This window comes from Episyrphus balteatus, chromosome 1 (assembly GCF_945859705.1).
Source record: "Episyrphus balteatus chromosome 1, idEpiBalt1.1, whole genome shotgun sequence".
NCBI lineage: Eukaryota > Metazoa > Arthropoda > Insecta > Diptera > Syrphidae > Episyrphus > Episyrphus balteatus.
Window position 1 is genome coordinate 25,414,574 of NC_079134.1, and position 19,582 is coordinate 25,434,155.

The 19,582-nt window shown below is 31.5% G+C and overlaps 2 protein-coding genes across 2 annotated transcripts in view; one reads left to right on the plus strand and one right to left on the minus strand.

Annotated features, from left to right (window-relative positions):
- The window catches only part of LOC129907891 (uncharacterized), a 163,319-nt gene that overhangs the window by 34,734 nt on the left and 109,003 nt on the right, over nt 1–19,582 (plus strand). The gene's annotated exons all lie outside the window — the stretch shown is intronic.
- Nucleotides 15,470–17,152, minus strand: LOC129907892 (lipase member H-like). The gene is made up of 5 exons (XM_055984374.1): nt 16,580–17,152; nt 16,427–16,517; nt 16,125–16,368; nt 15,893–16,050; nt 15,470–15,833 (listed from the first exon to the last, which is right to left on the minus strand). The coding sequence occupies exons 1-5, from the start codon at nt 16,614–16,616 to the stop codon at nt 15,626–15,628; spliced, it is 738 nt and encodes a 245-aa protein (XP_055840349.1). The 5' UTR covers nt 16,617–17,152; the 3' UTR covers nt 15,470–15,625.

Genomic DNA, 19,582 nt, shown 5'->3' on the forward strand with positions numbered 1-19,582 from the left:
ATCAATCCTCTCTCCATCATCGAAGAAAAACGAAATAAAAAAGAAATTTCTTTCAGTCTTAAGGGTATGTAAAAGTTGCATGCAAATGCTTATGATACTATAAACAATTTAAAAGAATTTAAGTTTGTATTTCATTTTTATAATTGAAGACAAATTTTACTCTGCTATCAATCTTAATTTTGAAGAAAATCGTTATTCAACGTCATTGTAATATTGATTTTTAGAAGTGCTTTAAAAAACTTTTTTTAGGGTAACAAACTTGACCTTTAAATGTCTTTAACAAACCAAATAAAAGAACAACAGTAATAAAATAAAATACCAACGAAAAATCTTTCAAACTAAACCTTCGCTCCGATAACTTTAATCTATTTTTATCCATTGATTTTTTCTTCTTTAATTCTTGCCTGGGAATTCTTCTAAACTACATTCACTGAAACTTTTTGTTTTATTTCAAAAACGAATCGATATGAAACAAAAGACTTGTAAATTTCTATTTGAAATCTCATTTAATATAGCGAACAACCTATCATCATTAGATTCATCTTATGACATACTTGACCTTTCAGGTTGTTAAGGTAACTGTCCGATAACGTCGGAGAAATTTTCAAACTCAAAAGTCAAAACCTTCGAAATTAATAATATCAAATATTGACGAAATTAGCAAACGTTTCCTATACAAAGAGTTTCGGATCTATAGATTAGGCCACGTGTAAATGAAAAATAAGTTGTCAAACTAGATAAGAACTTGAAGATAACATTGCTGTAAGAAAGGTCGATGGGAAGAAATGGGGGTATGGAAGATAAGACAGTCCAATAACTATTTTCGAAAGTAGAAGATATTTGGGAACCTGACAGAGGCGTACGTTGAGTTGCCGGGGCCCCGGGCAAACCTTAATTTTGGGGCTCCTTTGATATTTGGGAGCCGCTTTGTTATATTGTTTTTTTGGGTCCCTGATGTATCATTTGTTGGTCGCTAAGATTATCCAAGTAACATTTTTTGGGGCCCCAAGTTAATATATAATTTTTCTTTCAAAAACCGATTTATTTTTTTGTGGCCCCTGACGAAATACTTAATTTTTTGAGATGAAATATTATGTGGCTGGCTACCAATTCATTATGCATTAGGTACACTGAAGAATATAATTTGTCTATCTTGTGTCCGCAGTGATTCATGTCAAATATCTAATCTTTTTGCTTCGTTATTTATAGTAAGTTGCATTCTGTGCATTGCATCCAATCGGGGCCCTAGCGTGTTGGGGGCCCCGGGCACCACCCCTCTTGCCCCATTGGTATGTATGCCCCTGGAACCCGAGTAAAAATAGAAATTTCATTTTTTTAAAAATGAAAAAAAAACATTTTTTTGGCCGCCGCACCACAGCCGCACAATCGCCGTTTTGCGTAAAACTTCGCCACACCACTGCCGCACCGCCAAAGTACAGCCGCAAGTTTGTAAAGGACTGCCAGTTTGTTGTCATCGACAATCTATACCAAGACAATTTTGTTTACAGTGTTATCAGTGAATATGTGAAAGCCACCATAATGGTAAATGAAGTTAACACGCACACATAGATATATTCACGACATTCACCACACCTCACAGCTTGTAGGCAAAAGTCATTTGACAGCTCAGTTTAAAGTCTTGGTATAGTTTGTCGATGTTTGTTGTTAATGTCAAAATAACTTCAAAACATTTGTTGAAATAGTCAAGGCTGCCGTGCGGCTGTGCTTCGGCGACGTGGTAGGGCGGAATAGTAATTTTTGAACATGGTGTGGCTGTGGTTAGGCGTTATTTCAGGCAAATGGTAAATTTTAGACATGGTGCGACTTTATTGCGGCGGTAGTGAGGCGGAATAGTTATTTTTGATCATGGTGCGGCTGTGGTACGGCGGTATTGCAGCGGAACACTAATTTTTGAACATGGTACAGCTGTTGCGTGGCGGTGTTGCAGCGGAATAGTAATTTTTGATAGCCATAACATAAACATAAAAGAGACTAGGTACTGTGCACTGTGCGTTATGGTGGCATTTTATATTTTAAGGATTTTATTTTATTAATTATTTTGGTTAACCATATCAAATGTTGTTTCCCTAATTAAGAAAATATTGATTTTATTAAACTTTATTTTAGTACATTTTTAGTACATAAATAGGGTTTTACTTCTCTGTTATTAAGTTTGTCGGCTTTTCTTTCTTATATATCTTTAATTCAATATTATTCCTATTCTACCAAAATAAAATACTTAATTGAAAAAAGTAGGTATCCCTTTTTCAACATAGTGCCAAAAACAAGGACAGAAACAGAGACAAAAGCGAGAGAAAGATTGAATTTAATTACCTTATCCTGTGTCAATGGGTTTGACATCTTACGCTTTGCTCAGCATTTGTGTTAATTGTATTAACAAAAAAAAAAAGAAAAAAAAAAGGAAAGAAAACCGCAAAAACCAAATTAAAAAGGATTTTGCAATCCTTTTTTGCACCACAGACTTGCAAATAAACCTAATTAAGGAATATAGCTATGACAGCGACAACGAAAACGACACCGACACGACGACGACGACACCGAAGCCAAAGTGTTTCTGTTCTTATGGAGTTTTCTCTCTTTCTATATCCTTGCCTCCCACCATCACTACCACAAACATACATATACCCACAAATATTTGGGTTAATTATATCCGTACCTATATTTTGTTTTTTTTTTTTTTTTACATACAGTCTAATGAACAACAACACAAAAAAAAGTCCTAGTTTTCATTCTCCTCTCAAAAAAATAAGGACGAATCAATTACGAATTCCTCTTTTAGTACAAAAAAAAAAAAATATATATATAAAATCAACTTGAAAAAAACACAAGTCTTCAATTTTCCATCTCTCTTTCAATTCAACTTGTTTTTTTTTTTTTTTCTGTTCCGCACCCTTATTCGAGGATATCCGACCAAAGTACCTATTCACTTTCAAGGACATTTCGACATTTCTGCTACGATTACCTTCGATTTTCTCATCTCTTTTCCATAGTTGTCGATTTTGTATTATTATTTGCAAGGATCTATAAAGCTGCAAGGAGTCAAGTGATTTGTCGTTAGAGAAGTCATAAATCCACGTGTCTCAGATGCTTATTGAAGAAAATTCTCCTTGTCGTCGCTGATCCTGCAAGTCGAGTCCTTTCACCTCTCTAAACTGGGAACTCTTGTAAGGAGTTTAAGGAGAGAGATAGCTAGATGCAGAACGAAATCCAATTAAAGTTTAAAATAACCACCAAGTATGGTGGCGTCGTCGGAGGGTTTTTGAACTATATTCTAGGCATCCAGGATAAAAGAATATTACCTACATTGTGCACAAACCAAATCATAAAAAATGAACAAAAAAACAAATATTATAGAAACAACCTCGGCTAAGTAGAAAATCGATGCTATATTTCTCCCTCGCCTTGCCGCACGTTTATGCGGCACACAGGATAAAAGTCCTTGAAAAGATTAAGTGTAAGCGTAAATGAGAAATAATTCATATGAAGCAGCACCGGTAGTGGCAGGTGCGATTTGTGGTATTGGCCGTACAAAATTTACGGGCGTAAAACCTTAAGCTTGAACGAAATTACACCTCTCTGCCATAACACGATGAGGATTTCACAGAGCGCACAAAAACCAATGAAAATATCAAAAATATCCTTCCGAAACGAAGGTAATACAACAAATATAGGGACTGGGTTGGGTATCGGGGTACCAAGCTAGTAAGTACTGGTGCCGCCCGTGCCGTTCCATACACATTGGAATTGGTTATAGCCAAAAAAAAAAGAAAGTTGTTTTTTGTTGTTATTGTTATTTTTGCTAGCACGATTGGCGGTTTACTTTCTATACTTCATCATACCAAGACCCGACTATACACTATCCTTTGGTTGTACCAGAGAGGACTAAAGGACGACGACTATAAGGGAAAACTTTCATAAATTTGAGTTTGGTTTTTGGTATTGCCTCCTGAATGCTATATATATCTATCTTTGTATTCATATTTCGGGTAAAAGCGCGATTTAAAAATAAAAAAAAAACAAAAAATTACAAAAGAAGAATGTAACGCTGTTAATGGATTTTGAGCAGCGCGCGTATACCACCAAAAACCCCTATAATAATTCTACTCTGATTCGGATTTTCCTGTTCGCGTATCAGAGCGAAAATTGGAAGAATTGGAAGGAGGTAGTTTCATATAATATCAGTTCAACGATCCGAGAAGTTTTACTCTCGATGGAAAATCAATTTTCCGAGCGACCCTTTTGTTGTTTTTTTTTTTTTCGAATAGCAAGTTATGGGTATATCTATAGATTTTGTGGAAACTGTTATGGAAGCGATTTTTAAGGATTTTTACTGAAAAGTAGTAGAGTTAAGATAAATGCTTGGAGAGAGGTTTTTTATATTGAAACAGTAACAGGCGATGAGGCGACCACATTCACTTGATGATTTTTTTCTTTTTTATTTTTCTTTTCGCTTTTTTTGTCCATTGAAAGGAAATTTTCTGTTGAAAAGGATTGAATCCAGTTTGTTGAGTAATTTGCGATAGATTCATATTAAACTGAATATATCCTGATGGGTTGATACTTTTTTTTTTGGTAAAAAAGTTGGATCAATGAAACATAATTTCAGTTGATTGTCAATTAATTTTTCAAATCATTTGCGTGCAGTTTTTGGAGAAATTATTAATTGGAAAAATGTATAAGCCTGTTTTTATATTGTAACTAAAGTGGTCGGGAAAGTTTCAAGCTTAGATCTTTGAGTTTTATTCAATGAATTGCAAACATTGAGGGCTTCAGGCTTACAGGAAATGAAAGAGCATTAAGTATTATGAAGAGGTATTGAGCGGCAGCTTCTAGGACCCTACAAATGCTGCAAACTTAATGAGTAAATACACGCTAGACACCTAGGTTCGATTCCTATTTGTGCAATTTTTTTTTTTTTATTTTTCTATTCTAAATAAAATAAAGTTGGTTTGCAATATTGTAGTAAAAATAGAAATTTCTGATAATAGTGCGGACGTGCTGCAGCGTAGGTGAGGCGGCGGTAAAATGCACGACTGGATCGCACGAACTTGCTCTTAGATTTAAAGTTGCTTAAATTTTTAAGACTTTTTATATAAAAATTTTGAAAAAAAAAAAATAAAATTCGTTTATTAAAAAAATAAAATAAAATCTGAAATCAAATTGCCCTCCAAAACAAGTATGCAATTTTGATTGATATGTTAACATGCATTTTTAGAAAAAAATTTCAAAATCGTTATAGCCGTTCTTTAAAAAACTAATTGTTTATAAATAATTTTTTGGAAAAAATGATTTAAAATAAAATTGGTATGCCATTTTGTAGAAATCACTAATCAACATCTAAAACCAAAATTTCAAAAAAATTCAATGTCTGGTTTTCGAAAATTTGATTTTTCAAAAAAAAAAAAAATTTCAAAATTTTTTTAAAAATCCAAAAATTATTTTTTTGGAAGTTTGTTTTTATTTAAATTATATAAATACTTCTTCACAAAAAGTTTCGTTGAAATCAAATATGCAGTTTCGGAGATAATCGGATTTGAAAAAAAACGGTTCTATGCCAGGTACCGTTAATAATGATTTTCAAAAAAAAATTTTTCATTAGAAGATAGACCTTCTCTTAAAACTAACATTTGAATTTTTTAAACAAAATCGTTGGAGCCGTTTTCGAGATATTTCAATTTTACTAGAATCGGTATATGACAAGTACCGTTATTTTTGGTCCAAAAAAATTAATTCTAAAAACCCCTCTGGAGAGTCGCCAAATAACGCAACATACCAAGTTTGACATTAATCGGTCCATCCGTTTAGGCTGTAGATCCTTATACAGACAGACAGACAGACGGACTTCCGGAACCCACTTTTTTGGCATTCTCTACCATCGTAATGTCATGGAAAAATGTTATCTCAACTTTTTGTTTGTACGAATGCATAACTTGATATATAGCAAGTAAAAATGAACAAATGAAAGGAACGAATCATTGAACTGAGTTTTTAGTTAATTTAAATTCTAACCTCTAAATCGATTTAAAGGCTTGAAAAACTTCATAAGACTCACACAGAGAAAAATGAACCACATAAAATAGAACAAAAACAATAAGATTTCTCTATGGTTTTCATCCAAGAAGGAAACCTTATTAAAACAATCGGGTTTTCCTTATTGTTTTAAAATCTGCAAAAAAATAAAAAAAAACATGACCAGGCTAGGAATCGAACTGGGGACTTCAAATCATTAGTCGCCCACCTTACCACCTGAACCAACCTGCCATGAAAATATTGATCGTGGTTTTTGTTCTAGTGCTAAGTTGCAAAAAAAATCAACTTTTCAGTCAAATTTTAATAAGATTTTCTCTATAAAAATAATAAGAAATCTCCTTAAAAAAACCTTATTAATCGTTGATTTTAATAAGATTTCCTTATGAAATGTATGGACGGTAAAACAATATGGCAATCTGTTAGTTTTTAGCGGGTCATATTTTTCTCTGTGCATGTTCCACTTTGAAATAAATAAAAAACAAAAAAAAATTAATTTATTTGAAACCAAAAGACAAGAATCCAAAATGATTGAAAAAATGAAAGATTGAAAAGAACGAATCATTGAACTGAACGACATATGAACGATTGAATCTTTTAAAATGAACGATTGAAACAGCTCTACGTAATAATGACTTTAAGAAAAAAATAACTTTTTGATTTAATATTATAATATTTGAAAATTGTAGGTTTAATAAAAACCACAATATCTTAAAAATTGAGTTTTTGCTGTAAGATCTGCATTTGTGATTTGTGTGGTTCCTTAACTTAAGAAATATGGAACTAAGATGTCCAACAATTTTGAACATTGTTATAGAAACAAATTTTAAAACCCGGAAAAACTTTTAAAAATTAAATTTTTGAAAAATTAAGGTTAGGCCAAAAACCGATTTTTGCCTCTAAAACCACCAATTTTAAAAATTTTTTCAAAAAAATTTGGAACAAATCGGGAACAACCTGCAACAACTTCCAAAAATAACGATTTCAAAAAGGGGGCTATAACTTAACACCCTTTTTACTTGCGATATAGGTACTATACAATCAAGTTATGCATTCGTACAAAAAAAAAAAGTTGAGATAACATTTTTCCATGACATTACGATGGTACACAATGCCAAAAAAGTGGGTCCCGGAAGTCCGTCTGTCTGTCTGTCTGTCTGTCAGTCTGTCTGTCTGTATAAGGACCTACAGCCTAAACGGATCTACCGATTAATGTCAAACTTGGTACGTAGCGTTATTTGGCGACTCTCCAGAGGAGTTTTTGGAATTAATTTTTTTGGACCAAAAATAACGGTACTTGTCATATACCGATTCTAGTAAAATTGAAATTGCTCAAAAACGGCCCCAACGATTTTGTTTAAAAAATTCAAATTTTAGTTTTAAGCTAAGGTTTATCTTTAAATGAAATTTTTTTTTTTGGCAAATCATTATTAACGGTACCTGCCATAGAACCGTTATTTTCAAATCCTATCATCTCCGAAACTGCTTATTCGATTTCAACGAAACTTTTTGTGAGGAAGCATTTATAGAATTTAAATATAAACCAAAAACAAATTTCCAAAAAAAATAATTTTTGGATTTTTAAAAAAATTTTGAAAATTTTTTTTTTGAAAAATCAAATTTTTGAAAACGGGACATTGAATTTTTTTGAAATTTTGTTTTTAGATGATGATTAGTGATTTCTACAAAATGGCATACCAATTTTATTTTAAAACATTTTTTCCAAAAAATTATTTATAAAAAATTAGTTTTTTAAAAAAAAGCTCTAACGATTTTGAAAATTTTTTTTCTTAAAATGCATCTTAATATATCAATCAAAACTGCATACTTGCTTTGGAGGGCAATTTGATTTCAGATTTTATTTTATTTTTTTTTTAAAACGATATTTATTTTTTTTCCAAATTTCTATATAAAAAGTCTTAAAAATTAAAGCAACTTTAACACTAAGAGCAAGTTCGTGCGACCCAGTCGTGCATTTTATTTGTTTTCATTTACATTCAAGGATTGGTCCAATGAATGTGATACCAACAATACTAGGTAATCTAAGAGAATGACTAATGATTTTTCTGCAAAAGTTTTTGGCCCTTTGTCGGCATTTATTTTTTAAATAGGCTGTAAATGTAACGACAACACACAAAATGAGTACCCGCATTAATGATATCGTAACACTTTACTTTCGAATCGTTCTTACGAATACCTATTCGTATTCGTATACTTTTTTTGGTATTTTTCGTACTCACCATACGATATTAGTTTGTATTATAGTATTTTCGTAGTCTCTGTACATAACAAAAAATGGTAAAGAAATAAATAATAAATAAATAAAAAAAAAAAAAAAACTTTTCTTCTGGAGTGTGTTATAATCAATTTTATAGAACGATGTTTAATTTTTGACTAGCGGACAAGAAAAACGTTTCTTACGATCTATCACTTGTCAAATTACGATAAGTTATTTAGAAGATATGATATCACAGATGAACATACATGTGTAAGCGTAGCCTTCTTTTGGCTTCGATCTCAAGAACGGATTTCAAGCTTGTAAAGCAGGTCTTGCCAAAATAAACCATTCTCGTCAATGTCTTATGAGACAAGATAAAAATAGTTATTCAAACTGCGATTAAAGCTTCTTCTTCTATCTATGGAAGAATTTCAAAGATTTTAAAAATCGATCAGAATAACACACTTTTTCAAAACTTTCTCAGTGAAACCAATAAATTTTATTTAGTTTTTTTCTTCTAAAAAGAACAAACCAACAAAAAATAAAAAAAAAAAAAAACACCAAAACTTAGTACGAAAGAAGAAAATTCCCTTCCCTAAGTTTTGATAATATCAGAAAGGCAAAAGAATAAGTAGTAGATACTTACTTTATATCATCATCCTTCCTAAAGTAGAGCCATCAAAGATTTCCATATACACTGTCTTGGTGCCATGCTCCTCCACCTTTTCCAAGCAATATTCAACTCATCCTAAAACACTTTTTTTTTCCTCAGTCCCGACTATAAAAATACAAAACTGTGCCAGTGAGTGTTTCAAATGCATCAGGAGCTCATCCTTCGCAAAATGTTTATTTTATGGTAAAAGAAGAAGAAGAAGAAGACTTTTCTTCATTGTTTTTTCTTTTTTTTTTTCGTCGTCAAAGTATTTGATATTCTTCTTTCAATGTTATGCTTTCTTTCCATCCCCTAAGCAAAATCAGGATTTAAATTTTTTTACGTTTTGTTTCTATAAGCTTAAGCTTCTTCTTTTCTTTTTTTTTTGGAGAAGGATGATGATGATACATTTTTTTCGTAGGTAGTATTGAAACCTAACGCTGAAAATGACGAGGCAAACAATGAACACTCTAGGAAGGATATTATGTTATTGCGCTTTTCCTTCTTCTCTACGTTGTATACAATCCTGCCTTTATATTGTAGGTAGAAGCCCCCCGGCTGAGAAGATGATTATAAAACACCCTCGCATGGATGGAAATATCGGAATATTTTGGTTGACAACCTTCTTGATGAATACTCAAAGACATACCTACTTATAGGATCCTACTATACTTTTCTTCCCTCCGCTCTTGGTTACTTTTTTTCTCCTTGCCATGGGACTGACTATTTTCACTTAAAGCTTAAAGTTAGAATCCTCTAAGCTCCCCGGAATAAAGTTAGATACTTATGTACTTTCCTTATTTTGTCTGTCTCTGACTTAAAATGGGGTGGGGAAGGGGGAAAGTAAAATTCAAAACATTTCAACCATTTTCACCTCCCCATTTTACAACCAACAACAAAGAAAATGTAGCTATCGTCGTCGTTGTAAATAGTGAGGTAGTCAGTTCAGGTTTTTTTTTTTGTTGGTTGAATTTTTTTTGCGGTGTGAACGATAGACAAAACTTTATTTACCCATTTAACGTTATTCTCGTTGGTATTATACCATTTTATAAGTCTTTTTGTGTTTTTTTTTTTTTTTTTGTGTCAGTTTTAGGCCTTATTTTCTATTTTCAAATGCAAAAAAGGAAACAATAAAAAAAGATGAGAAAGATGAGGTGGTTTTTTGGTTTTTCTGTATAGGTTAAAAAGGACGAGATATAGTCTATTTGGCATATTTCCCAAAACATAGCTATGCCAAATATGTTGCCAGATTTGGAAAGAATCCACCACGAAAATATTATCAAGCACCCAGATTATGTAGTCAGGAATGGAACATGTTTTTTATTCTTTTTTTTTTTTAACTTTTTCTTGAATTTCAAAAAAAAAAAATGGTTTGAATTCAATTCATATGTTGCTTATTGGGGAATTCAATTTGGTTATTCAATTGAAAAACATGCCAAACTTTTGAGGTTAAGTCCTTTTTTTTTGTTAGATACTGGAGAAAAACTACCTGCCCTCATTTAGGGATCTAGTTTTTTAAGATTTTCAATTGATTTAAAGTTGAAAAAAATACTAGCTATATTGCATTTTAATGGGAACACGCCTAAAATTTGAGTGAGTTGTATGTAAGCTTGAGATAATTTTACCTTTCACATGTGAATGACAGCATTTTTCATCAATTTAGAATAGGTTAAGGATCAAGTCATGATCAAGCCAAATTCTCTAGCAAATTTGGCCCCCTAATTTAGAGGAACTAACTTATGCCATTTTCGACCCCCTTCCAACTTTTATACCCAAAATGCAAGAAATTAAAAAAATCTACCATAAAGCCCTGAAAAAAAAATTAGCACCACAGAGTTAATAACTAACTCACTAGCAGTTCATCAAAATTATTAAGGAATTTCCGATATCATAGAAATTTGAAATTCGGTACAGTGATGAGTCTTGTGGTACATATAAATGAAAAAAAAAAAAAAAAATTAAAATACAACTTAGTTTTTAGTTCTGCAATCGGGCTTTGCGGGCTTTCGAGCTCAAGAGAAGAGAATGCAACTCATACTCAATAATCAGGATGCGGTTTAGAAAACCAAGGAAAACTGCTTGGATCTCTTAAAAACATCTAAAACATCAGAAATAACTGCAACATGCCAACTAAGCTAAGAAAAAGCTGCAAATATTGCTGTGGAAAGGTCAAGCGTTAGATCAAGTGGTGGATGTTTTTTTGGTTTTCTTATTTTAATCCAGTCAAATAAGGGTTTAACCTCGGAATGAATGTTAGTAGAAATTTTTTTTGCTCAATATCTTCCTTTTGCCATTCTATAACATATCTCAAAAGTCTAGAAAAATCTCATGTTCGCTTGTCGCGATTTCAAGGTCAAATCGCGAAATGGAGATTTTCAAAATTAGCAAAAATAGGCTATGGTATTATATACACATATGATACATGATTTCAAGGTATTTTTTAATGCTGATTCCAAAAAATCTAAAATCAAGACAATCTGACGTCTCTTTAAAAAGTTATACCTGTTTTTTATCTGTCAACTCATATTATTATAGCAGTTGCAAACTTACTGCCGACAAACCCTTAAAAGTTATGGTAGATGAACCAAATTTTGCATGAAGATTTTAGAATCCATCATTATTAAAAATCAAAACAATCCATTACAAAAAATATATATACCTACGAAATAATGGTATTTTTTGATGGAGCGGCAAATTTTAGGATATGCACTAAAGAAGATTCTTGTTCATCTGAGGAATAAGTGCTAATAGGCTAATTTTTTCATTTTAATCTTTGTTTGGATATTCTTTAACTACCCTCAAAAATCTAAAAAAATCTCATGTCCGCAAGTCCTAATTTTCTTGGTTTGAAAATAAGGTGCATATTTTAAAAAATAATAAGAAAAGTTTAAATTTGTATATGTATACCAACATAAGCGACATGATTTAAAGGTATTTTTTAACACTTATTCCAACAAAACTCACAAACAAGTCAACCTGACCATCCCTGAAAAGTAATGCACCTTATTCATGTTGATCTGACACAAATATCTGAAGTGAAGTTTCTCAATCTTTTAAAATCTGCACCTTATTTTCAAACCAAGAAAATTAGGACTTGCGGACATGAGATTTTTTTAGATTTTTGAGGGTAGTTAAAGAATATCCAAACAAAGATTAAAATGAAAAAATTAGCCTATTAGCACTTATTCCTTAGATGAACAAGAATCTTCTTTAGTGCATATCCTAAAATTTGCCGCTCCATCAAAAAATACCATTATTTCGTAGGTATATATATTTTTTGTAATGGATTGTTTTGATTTTTAATAATGATGGATTCTAAAATCTTCATGCAAAATTTGGTTCATCTACCATAACTTTTAAGGGTTTGTCGGCAGTAAGTTTGCAACTGCTATAATAATATGAGTTGACAGATGAAAAACAGGTATAACTTTTTAAAGAGACGTCAGATTGTCTTGATTTTAGATTTTTTGGAATCAGCATTAAAAAATACCTTGAAATCATGTATCATATGTGTATATAATACCATAGCCTATTTTTGCTAATTTTGAAAATCTCCATTTCGCGATTTGACCTTGAAATCGCGACAAGCGAACATGAGATTTTTCTAGACTTTTGAGATATGTTATAGAATGGCAAAAGGAAGATATTGAGCAAAAAAAATTTCTACTAACATTCATTCCGAGATTTACCCCTTTTTTCTCCTTATTTTACTGTATTATTTTTCGGTTGGATTCCTTATATCCCGCGAGTTTCGAACCGTTCCGTTGGAGAGCTTTATAAGATAAGTTTAGCAATAAGTAATGTTCCAAATCAATGCAATTGTGAAATCACCATTGCCAAAGTCTGAATGTGGCGCACAGTGGGGCAGAACGACCCTATTGGTGGCAAACAATCAGGAAAATTTCTGGAAATGTTTATAGAATCAATCTATTCATATATCTTAGCTCATCCTTGAACACGCCCACCAAAATGCCCACTTTCTTGTATTAAACTTTATCAAAATTTAGGATTTTCAAATTTGGCCATTAATATCCCTCTGTAGGCACACCTCTTTTATGTGACATGATAGGCACACGTGCGAATTTGGTTTATACTTTTTCATGTCGCTAGAACTTTTTCAGGTCAAAATATTTTATAGTCGTCGCTTTAGAGGCAAAGTGGCATAAGTCGAAATTTGTCATTTTTGAGTTTTGAGCACAGAACAGATTAAAAAAAAACGCAAATTTTCTGTGTAATCAGCGATTTTTACTTCTTCTAGTTCTAACGTTATAAAAAAGTGCCGCTGTTAATTTTCAAGAAAACTGCACAACTTAGAAAATGTCACATAAAAAAGAATTTAAATAAGTTTTTGTTTAAGTTTTTCGTATATTCTAGAAAAATGTTTTTATCTTTTTCGTTTAAATAAATAAAATTGACTTAAAATAATATAATATTTTTATATATTTTTAGATTTGTCTTTTAATAATGTGCAAAACAGCACTTTTTCCATAGAGTCAGAAAAAAAACAATTTCGAAATTTTTTTCTAGAATTTTTTCAGTGGGTGAAGGTCAAAAAAATCGTTTTTTGCCCCTAACTCCAGATTTTGGGGGTGTTGGGGACCGTTTCGTAATCAGTGCGACTAGCTCTACAAAACGTGATAGGTAGGTCTCCGCTCGCGTATATTTTGAAACCTGATTTTTGTAACACAGTGTAATTACACAATAGAAATCATAATATCTAAATTGATTTTTCATTATAGTCCAGTAATTTTGGAGTTAAAATGCCCCATTCTACAGTATAATTCCTAGTGAGCTGAATTTTTCTATAAACCTTTATTACGTTGTATTAAAGGTGTCAAAAATTGACATTAATATCGTGTCGACTAAAAAAGTTATAGATGTCAATAGGTGACGAAAACCAGTTTTTTGCATACATCTCTCGTGCTTTTGCTCGAAAGTCAATAGACCTCATTATAAAAATAGTTTTTAGTGAAATTATCTACAAAAAAAGCATCTTGCATTTTTCTGTAAAATTAATCGTTTTTGGAGTGGAGCGTTGAGAAAGTGACTAGAATCTACGACTAAAGTCTAAAGCGTACTCACATACAAAAAAATATATATTTTTTGGTTTACATTCTTTTTGCTAAGTTTTTCAAGTTTTCATCGAATTTTCATTTGCTTACTCTTTGTATGTAAAATGTAAAAACGGATTGACTAATAAGAGTAAAAACGTTTTTTGCCTTATCTAACGGTTACATTTCAAAACGGTAGCCGAACAATTTTTTATGACTTCGGATTTGAGTTCAGCACATCGAAAACTTTCAGAAAATTTTTTTTTGTTTCGCCAACAAAACTCTTGTAAACTAGTGTAATATCTATCTATCAATGTTAATTAAAGCCCGATTTCTTATTTTTAAACTGTGATCTTTAGAATACCTTACAAACATTTTGAAATTATTTCGGTCGTTAGATATAAATTTGATTTGTTAATATGAATCGAAAGCTATTGAATATTTATCCTAAAAAAAGTTTTTACGTTTTTAGAAAATTAAAAAAAAACACACTGATCTTTGATTTTTTAAGTTTAAAATTTGTAGTTTGTACCTTAATCATTAAAATTCTATCTATGTCAATAAGTTAAAAGAGCTTAAGTCAACTTTTATCATTTTTCAGTATTAGCAAATAAAATTTGTGAACTAGATTTTTGTTTACTTTTTTTGTGATTACTTTTAAACAACTGTTGCAGCTAGACTAACAATTTTTTTTTTTTTTCAGGATACAGGCTTGTTATACCTACCCTTAATTTTCATATGTATATTTTCTCTTGAAAACTTTCGGGACGACAGTTACATTTGAAAAAGTAGCTTACTTTTACTTAAGTATACAATTTTGCAGACATTTCAAGGAACAAAACAGCTTATGTTACTTATGCTGTTTTGCAAAATTGGGTTTGGTTCAAAATGCATTTTTTTAAAATGGCTAAAGTCGACATAAGAACACAAATGGTTCACTTGACCACAAGTTTAAAATAGCTTATGTTGACCTAAGCGATGAATATATTTGAATTCAAATTGTCATTATAGCTTATGTCATAACTTAAGCTGATTTAAAAAAATGTATTCTTTTTAAAATTTGTACGATTTTATTTCAACACATAAGCTATTATTCAAATGCAGTTTTTGTCCAAAAAGACTTAAGCTACTATGGTTTTTTTTAAAATTAAACGGTTTATATTTTGTGTAGAGAAATGAGACCCAGACTAAAACAAAGCTGAACAAAAGGTGAACATGTTAAACAAATAAAATCGATTTTCACTTAATTCGACATATAAGCTCTTTTAACTTATTATCACAGCTATAATTTTATTATGGTAAAGTTTCCATAAATGTATACAAATCACCATATGTTGTATTGTGCTGCAAGTAGTAATCTCCTCTTATACTAAAACAAAAAAGAAATGCATATGACTCTCAAACTCATTTATGTATTTAACGCAAATAAGAATATACCTTGTAGGACAATCCATTCCAATCGGAACAGCTGCATCCTTATATTTCTCAGGTCCATTTTTCAACAATCCAGCATAACTTCCTGAAGGATATGCTAAAATTGGATCTGATTTTCCTCTAGCTACACTTTCAGCCCACATTACTGTTGCTTTTCTATGACTGCATTTATCTATAACAAAATAAATTATAAGCTTTTTCTGGAATCTTCCAAAGAAATGTCTAACATTCAGTTCCATCTGATGGACATCCTGGTTGAAACCTAGTTCCATTATTAGGCCAAAAATGTACATGTCCCATGAGTTTTTCTGTTCCTACACCACCAGCATCACTATAATGAACATCAACAAACTTAGCATACGACTTGTCAATATCTGGTAAAATAAATTCATCATGAGCTTCTTCATTCGATGGATCAAATGGTGAAATTCTATAAAAAGAATTGATTGTGTTAGAAGAAGTCGTATATTTTCAGTTTTCAAAACTAACCTTGATACTATCATTGTTCCATTACTTCTTTCAATAACATCTCGACCAAATAACCCAGCACCACGACCTCCAATTGACGTTCCAGACATTGTAAATGAATCTTGTGGAAGTCCCAATTTGAAGAGATCGATTATAAAATCAGCAACATATGGAGAAAGCTTTTGATGAAAATCATCAATATTAGAAAAACTATCAAGAAAAAATTATTTCGAAAATTTGATGAAAATAATACCTTCAAGATATTTATTTGAGCTGAAATATAAGTTCCAGCGGCCATTTTACCCCATTCGAGATTTAAAAAATTGGTATTATTTCTTTTTAAATACGATTCAGCCATGACAATTACAGCTGGACTTTCTTCCCACGTCCTATATCCTGTCATGTACAAATGGGTTTGATTGTGAATGAATTTTGGATCTTTTAGAAGAGAAGCTGCATCGGTCAAATTGTATTCTGTATAATTTTCGAATTTGGGTCTAAAAAAGAAGAAATTGTTAGATTCAGAACTAAAAGACATACAATATTTTGACTTACCCATAAAAGAACATAATTTTAACTGTGTCCACATCAGCATTATCATCAGGAAGAGGTATAGCTTGCAAAAGGATGTTAGTCAAAAAAATGCCTAAAAGTACAAAATAGTTAAAAATATAAAAAACTCTATTTTCTGTTTAGTTTTGTTATTACGTAAAACAAAGACCATTAAGGTCTTCTCTGCAAACATCGCAGCAGGTAGTCTCACTTTGATTTGGTTATCAAAATGTTTAAGTGATAAAAACTGAGACTATCAGACAATATTGACAAGAAAACTAATTAAATTTGGAACACACACCAAGTTCATCGAGTGTGTTCTTCACACTGAACTTGATTGAATTTCAACTTAATTTTGTGTTTGTCTATCAAAATTTTATTCAAAAGAAGCGATGAATCGATAAATAAGATAAGTATCGCAGTGATAATAAAATTAGTATAAAATATCAATAAAATGCTGCAAAATCTTTAGTTTACAGAGGAACTTACTGTCGAAAGCAGTCGAAAATTTATGGGTGAGAAATTAACTAATAAATACAATCAAAGTAAAAATAGGAACGTAATTACCTTTTTTAAAGTGATTTAAATACTTGTAAGACTTTTTATACCTAAAGGCGATGCAAAGTCACGTTTAGGAATTCTTTACAATTGACACTTTTTTTTATTTCTAGTTTTATTTTAACAAAAGCTTAAAAGTTTGTATTTTTTTTTTAATACGTTTCCTAAAAAAATGAAGCATTGGGTTTTGAAAAAAAAAAAAAATTTATATATTTTTTGTTTTTTTTTTTTTTTTTGGAATTATTTTGACAAATTAACTTTGCCTTTTACAGTTTAATATGCCCATAAAACTTTGCATAGTTTCGATTCAATGGATCAGGCCGTGTTTTTTGTTTTACTCGATTATTTAAAATGTTCTGATACATTGCACTTAAACATCTGGAGTGACCCAAAAAAAACTATTCTAGTGTTTGTTGCTTTCAAGTGCTAGTTATTCTGTTCAGATTGATCATTTATTACTCAAGATGTAACCCGATTACTAAGTATGCTAAAAAAAAACGACAAAAAACTTTGAAAAATTATATCTCGAAAACCTATCCAAAAACATGTTTGTAGATAAGATTTTCGAGTTTCCTGGACTCAAATCCATATAAAAAGTATAACGGCACTAACTGGGTGTCCAAAAATGTTTTATTTTTTATGTAAACAAGACCAAAAACAGCAAGCGGTTCTAACCCGATTTCGCAATAAATGTAGTTCAAAAATCTAAAAAATTAAAAAAAAAAATTAAAGGAGAATGGGCATTTTGGACGTTGAGCGGCCATCAATAAAATTGGTATCAAATGAAAGAATTATAGCCCAGAAAAAACTTTTACTATGGACGTTTCGCTGTATTGCGTTAAGAATGCAAGATAATGCAGTATTAGTATTGTTAATGCATTGTTCAATGTATGAAGGAAAAACTGATTTATATTTTTAAAAGGAATTTAAAATATGATGCTCTGTCATTTTCCCTGAGCATGAAGACATTAATCTTGAAAATCCGACCAATAGAACTCATAATATAAGATTTTTAAGACAACCATTTCAGGTTCGAATGTTTTCAAACAATTCAAAGTAACAAAAAATTGAACAACAAAACTCTAAAAATAGGCTTGAATTTGTTGTTTTAAAATGCTTATAGTTTGGGTTCTAGTGGTTGGATATTCAAGATAAAGGTCTTCAGACTCAGGGAAAATGACAGAAAATAATATTTTGCACTTAAAATACACAATTGAGTTATAACATTGAGACATATATAAAGTGTTAAATGCAAAAATGCATTTTATCCGTTATTGAAATACGTCACAGGGATAAAACTTCTGCACAATATATGTAAACCTTAATTACATCAAAAAATAACAAATTCATTCCTGGCCGCGTAACGTCCACGTTTCATACAAACTTGCCCATTCAGTGCCGGTTTAAGCACTACCGGCGCCCCTGGGCAAGATTGCAAGTGGCGCCTCTAAAAAAAAGCAATAGCAGATTATGTCTTACCTCTCATATACTTGTTAATGCATTTATTAAAAATGTGCAGTGTATTAACTTAAAAAGGTTAACTTAAAAAAAAAATTAATTATTCATGTCATTTAGGCTCAATTGACAAGACTACCTTTATCTCTGACTTTTTTGTTTAAACACATTTAAAGTTACAGTACAAAGTACAGTTGGTTTTATTTGAACAATATTTTTTCAAAAACTTTTTCAACAAGGTACATTAATGTCGTTTTAAATTGGAATCACTCAATGATTCAGCAGCACGCTTTTTAATGATTCCAGGCGCTTCCGGACGGCCAATCGAAAACAACATACCTTTATAAGTATAAGGTTTGTTCGTTGTGAGCTCTAGGGCACTCTGGGTCGCTCCGAATTCGTTGTCAAGCGTTTTTTGTAGCTCCTTTTTCAACCAGAGTTATTTCCTCTGTGTTCGATGTTCGCTGATGAAACTAAAGCTCTGAGGTGTTCGATGTAAAATGAAAACCCGAGAAACTCTGATTTTTTTCACAGTTAATTGAAATGACTTAGAGTGCCCTGGAGGGGGGAACAACGCACAGAAACGTAGTTTTTATGAGAAATGGAGAAGCTGTCAATTTTTGGCATTTCTGGATTTTGGGTTTTCGGGAAATCGGGATTTTGGGATTGTGGGTTTTCGGAATTTTGTGTTTTTGGGTTTTCGGAATTTAGGGTTTTCTGGATTTTGGGCTTTCTGGATTTTTAATTTCGGGATTCTGTCCGTCTCCCTTCTCTTTCCTTATTCATTATTATAGGGGCACCTTTGCAAAAATTAAATTGGTAGGAGGAATATTAGGATTGCTTTAGTCTTTCAAAAGAAATTGGGGCGCCTTGTTCTTCAAAGATGAACGAAGATTTTGGACACCATTGTCCTTCCGGAAGCCAAATAAATTAACCCAAAATTGGGAGGCGCCTTCATTCTTCAAAAAGTTTAGAACAAACAATACGAGCGCCGTTGAAAATGTAAAATAGAAAAAAATTGGGGCGCCTTTGTGAATGTAAAAAAAAAATAAAACATCGATTGGAAAGACTTCGTTATTTATATAACTTTTGTAAAAGTTCGGGGCGCCTGCGGCGCCCCTCAATTCTTGCGCCCCTGGGCGACGG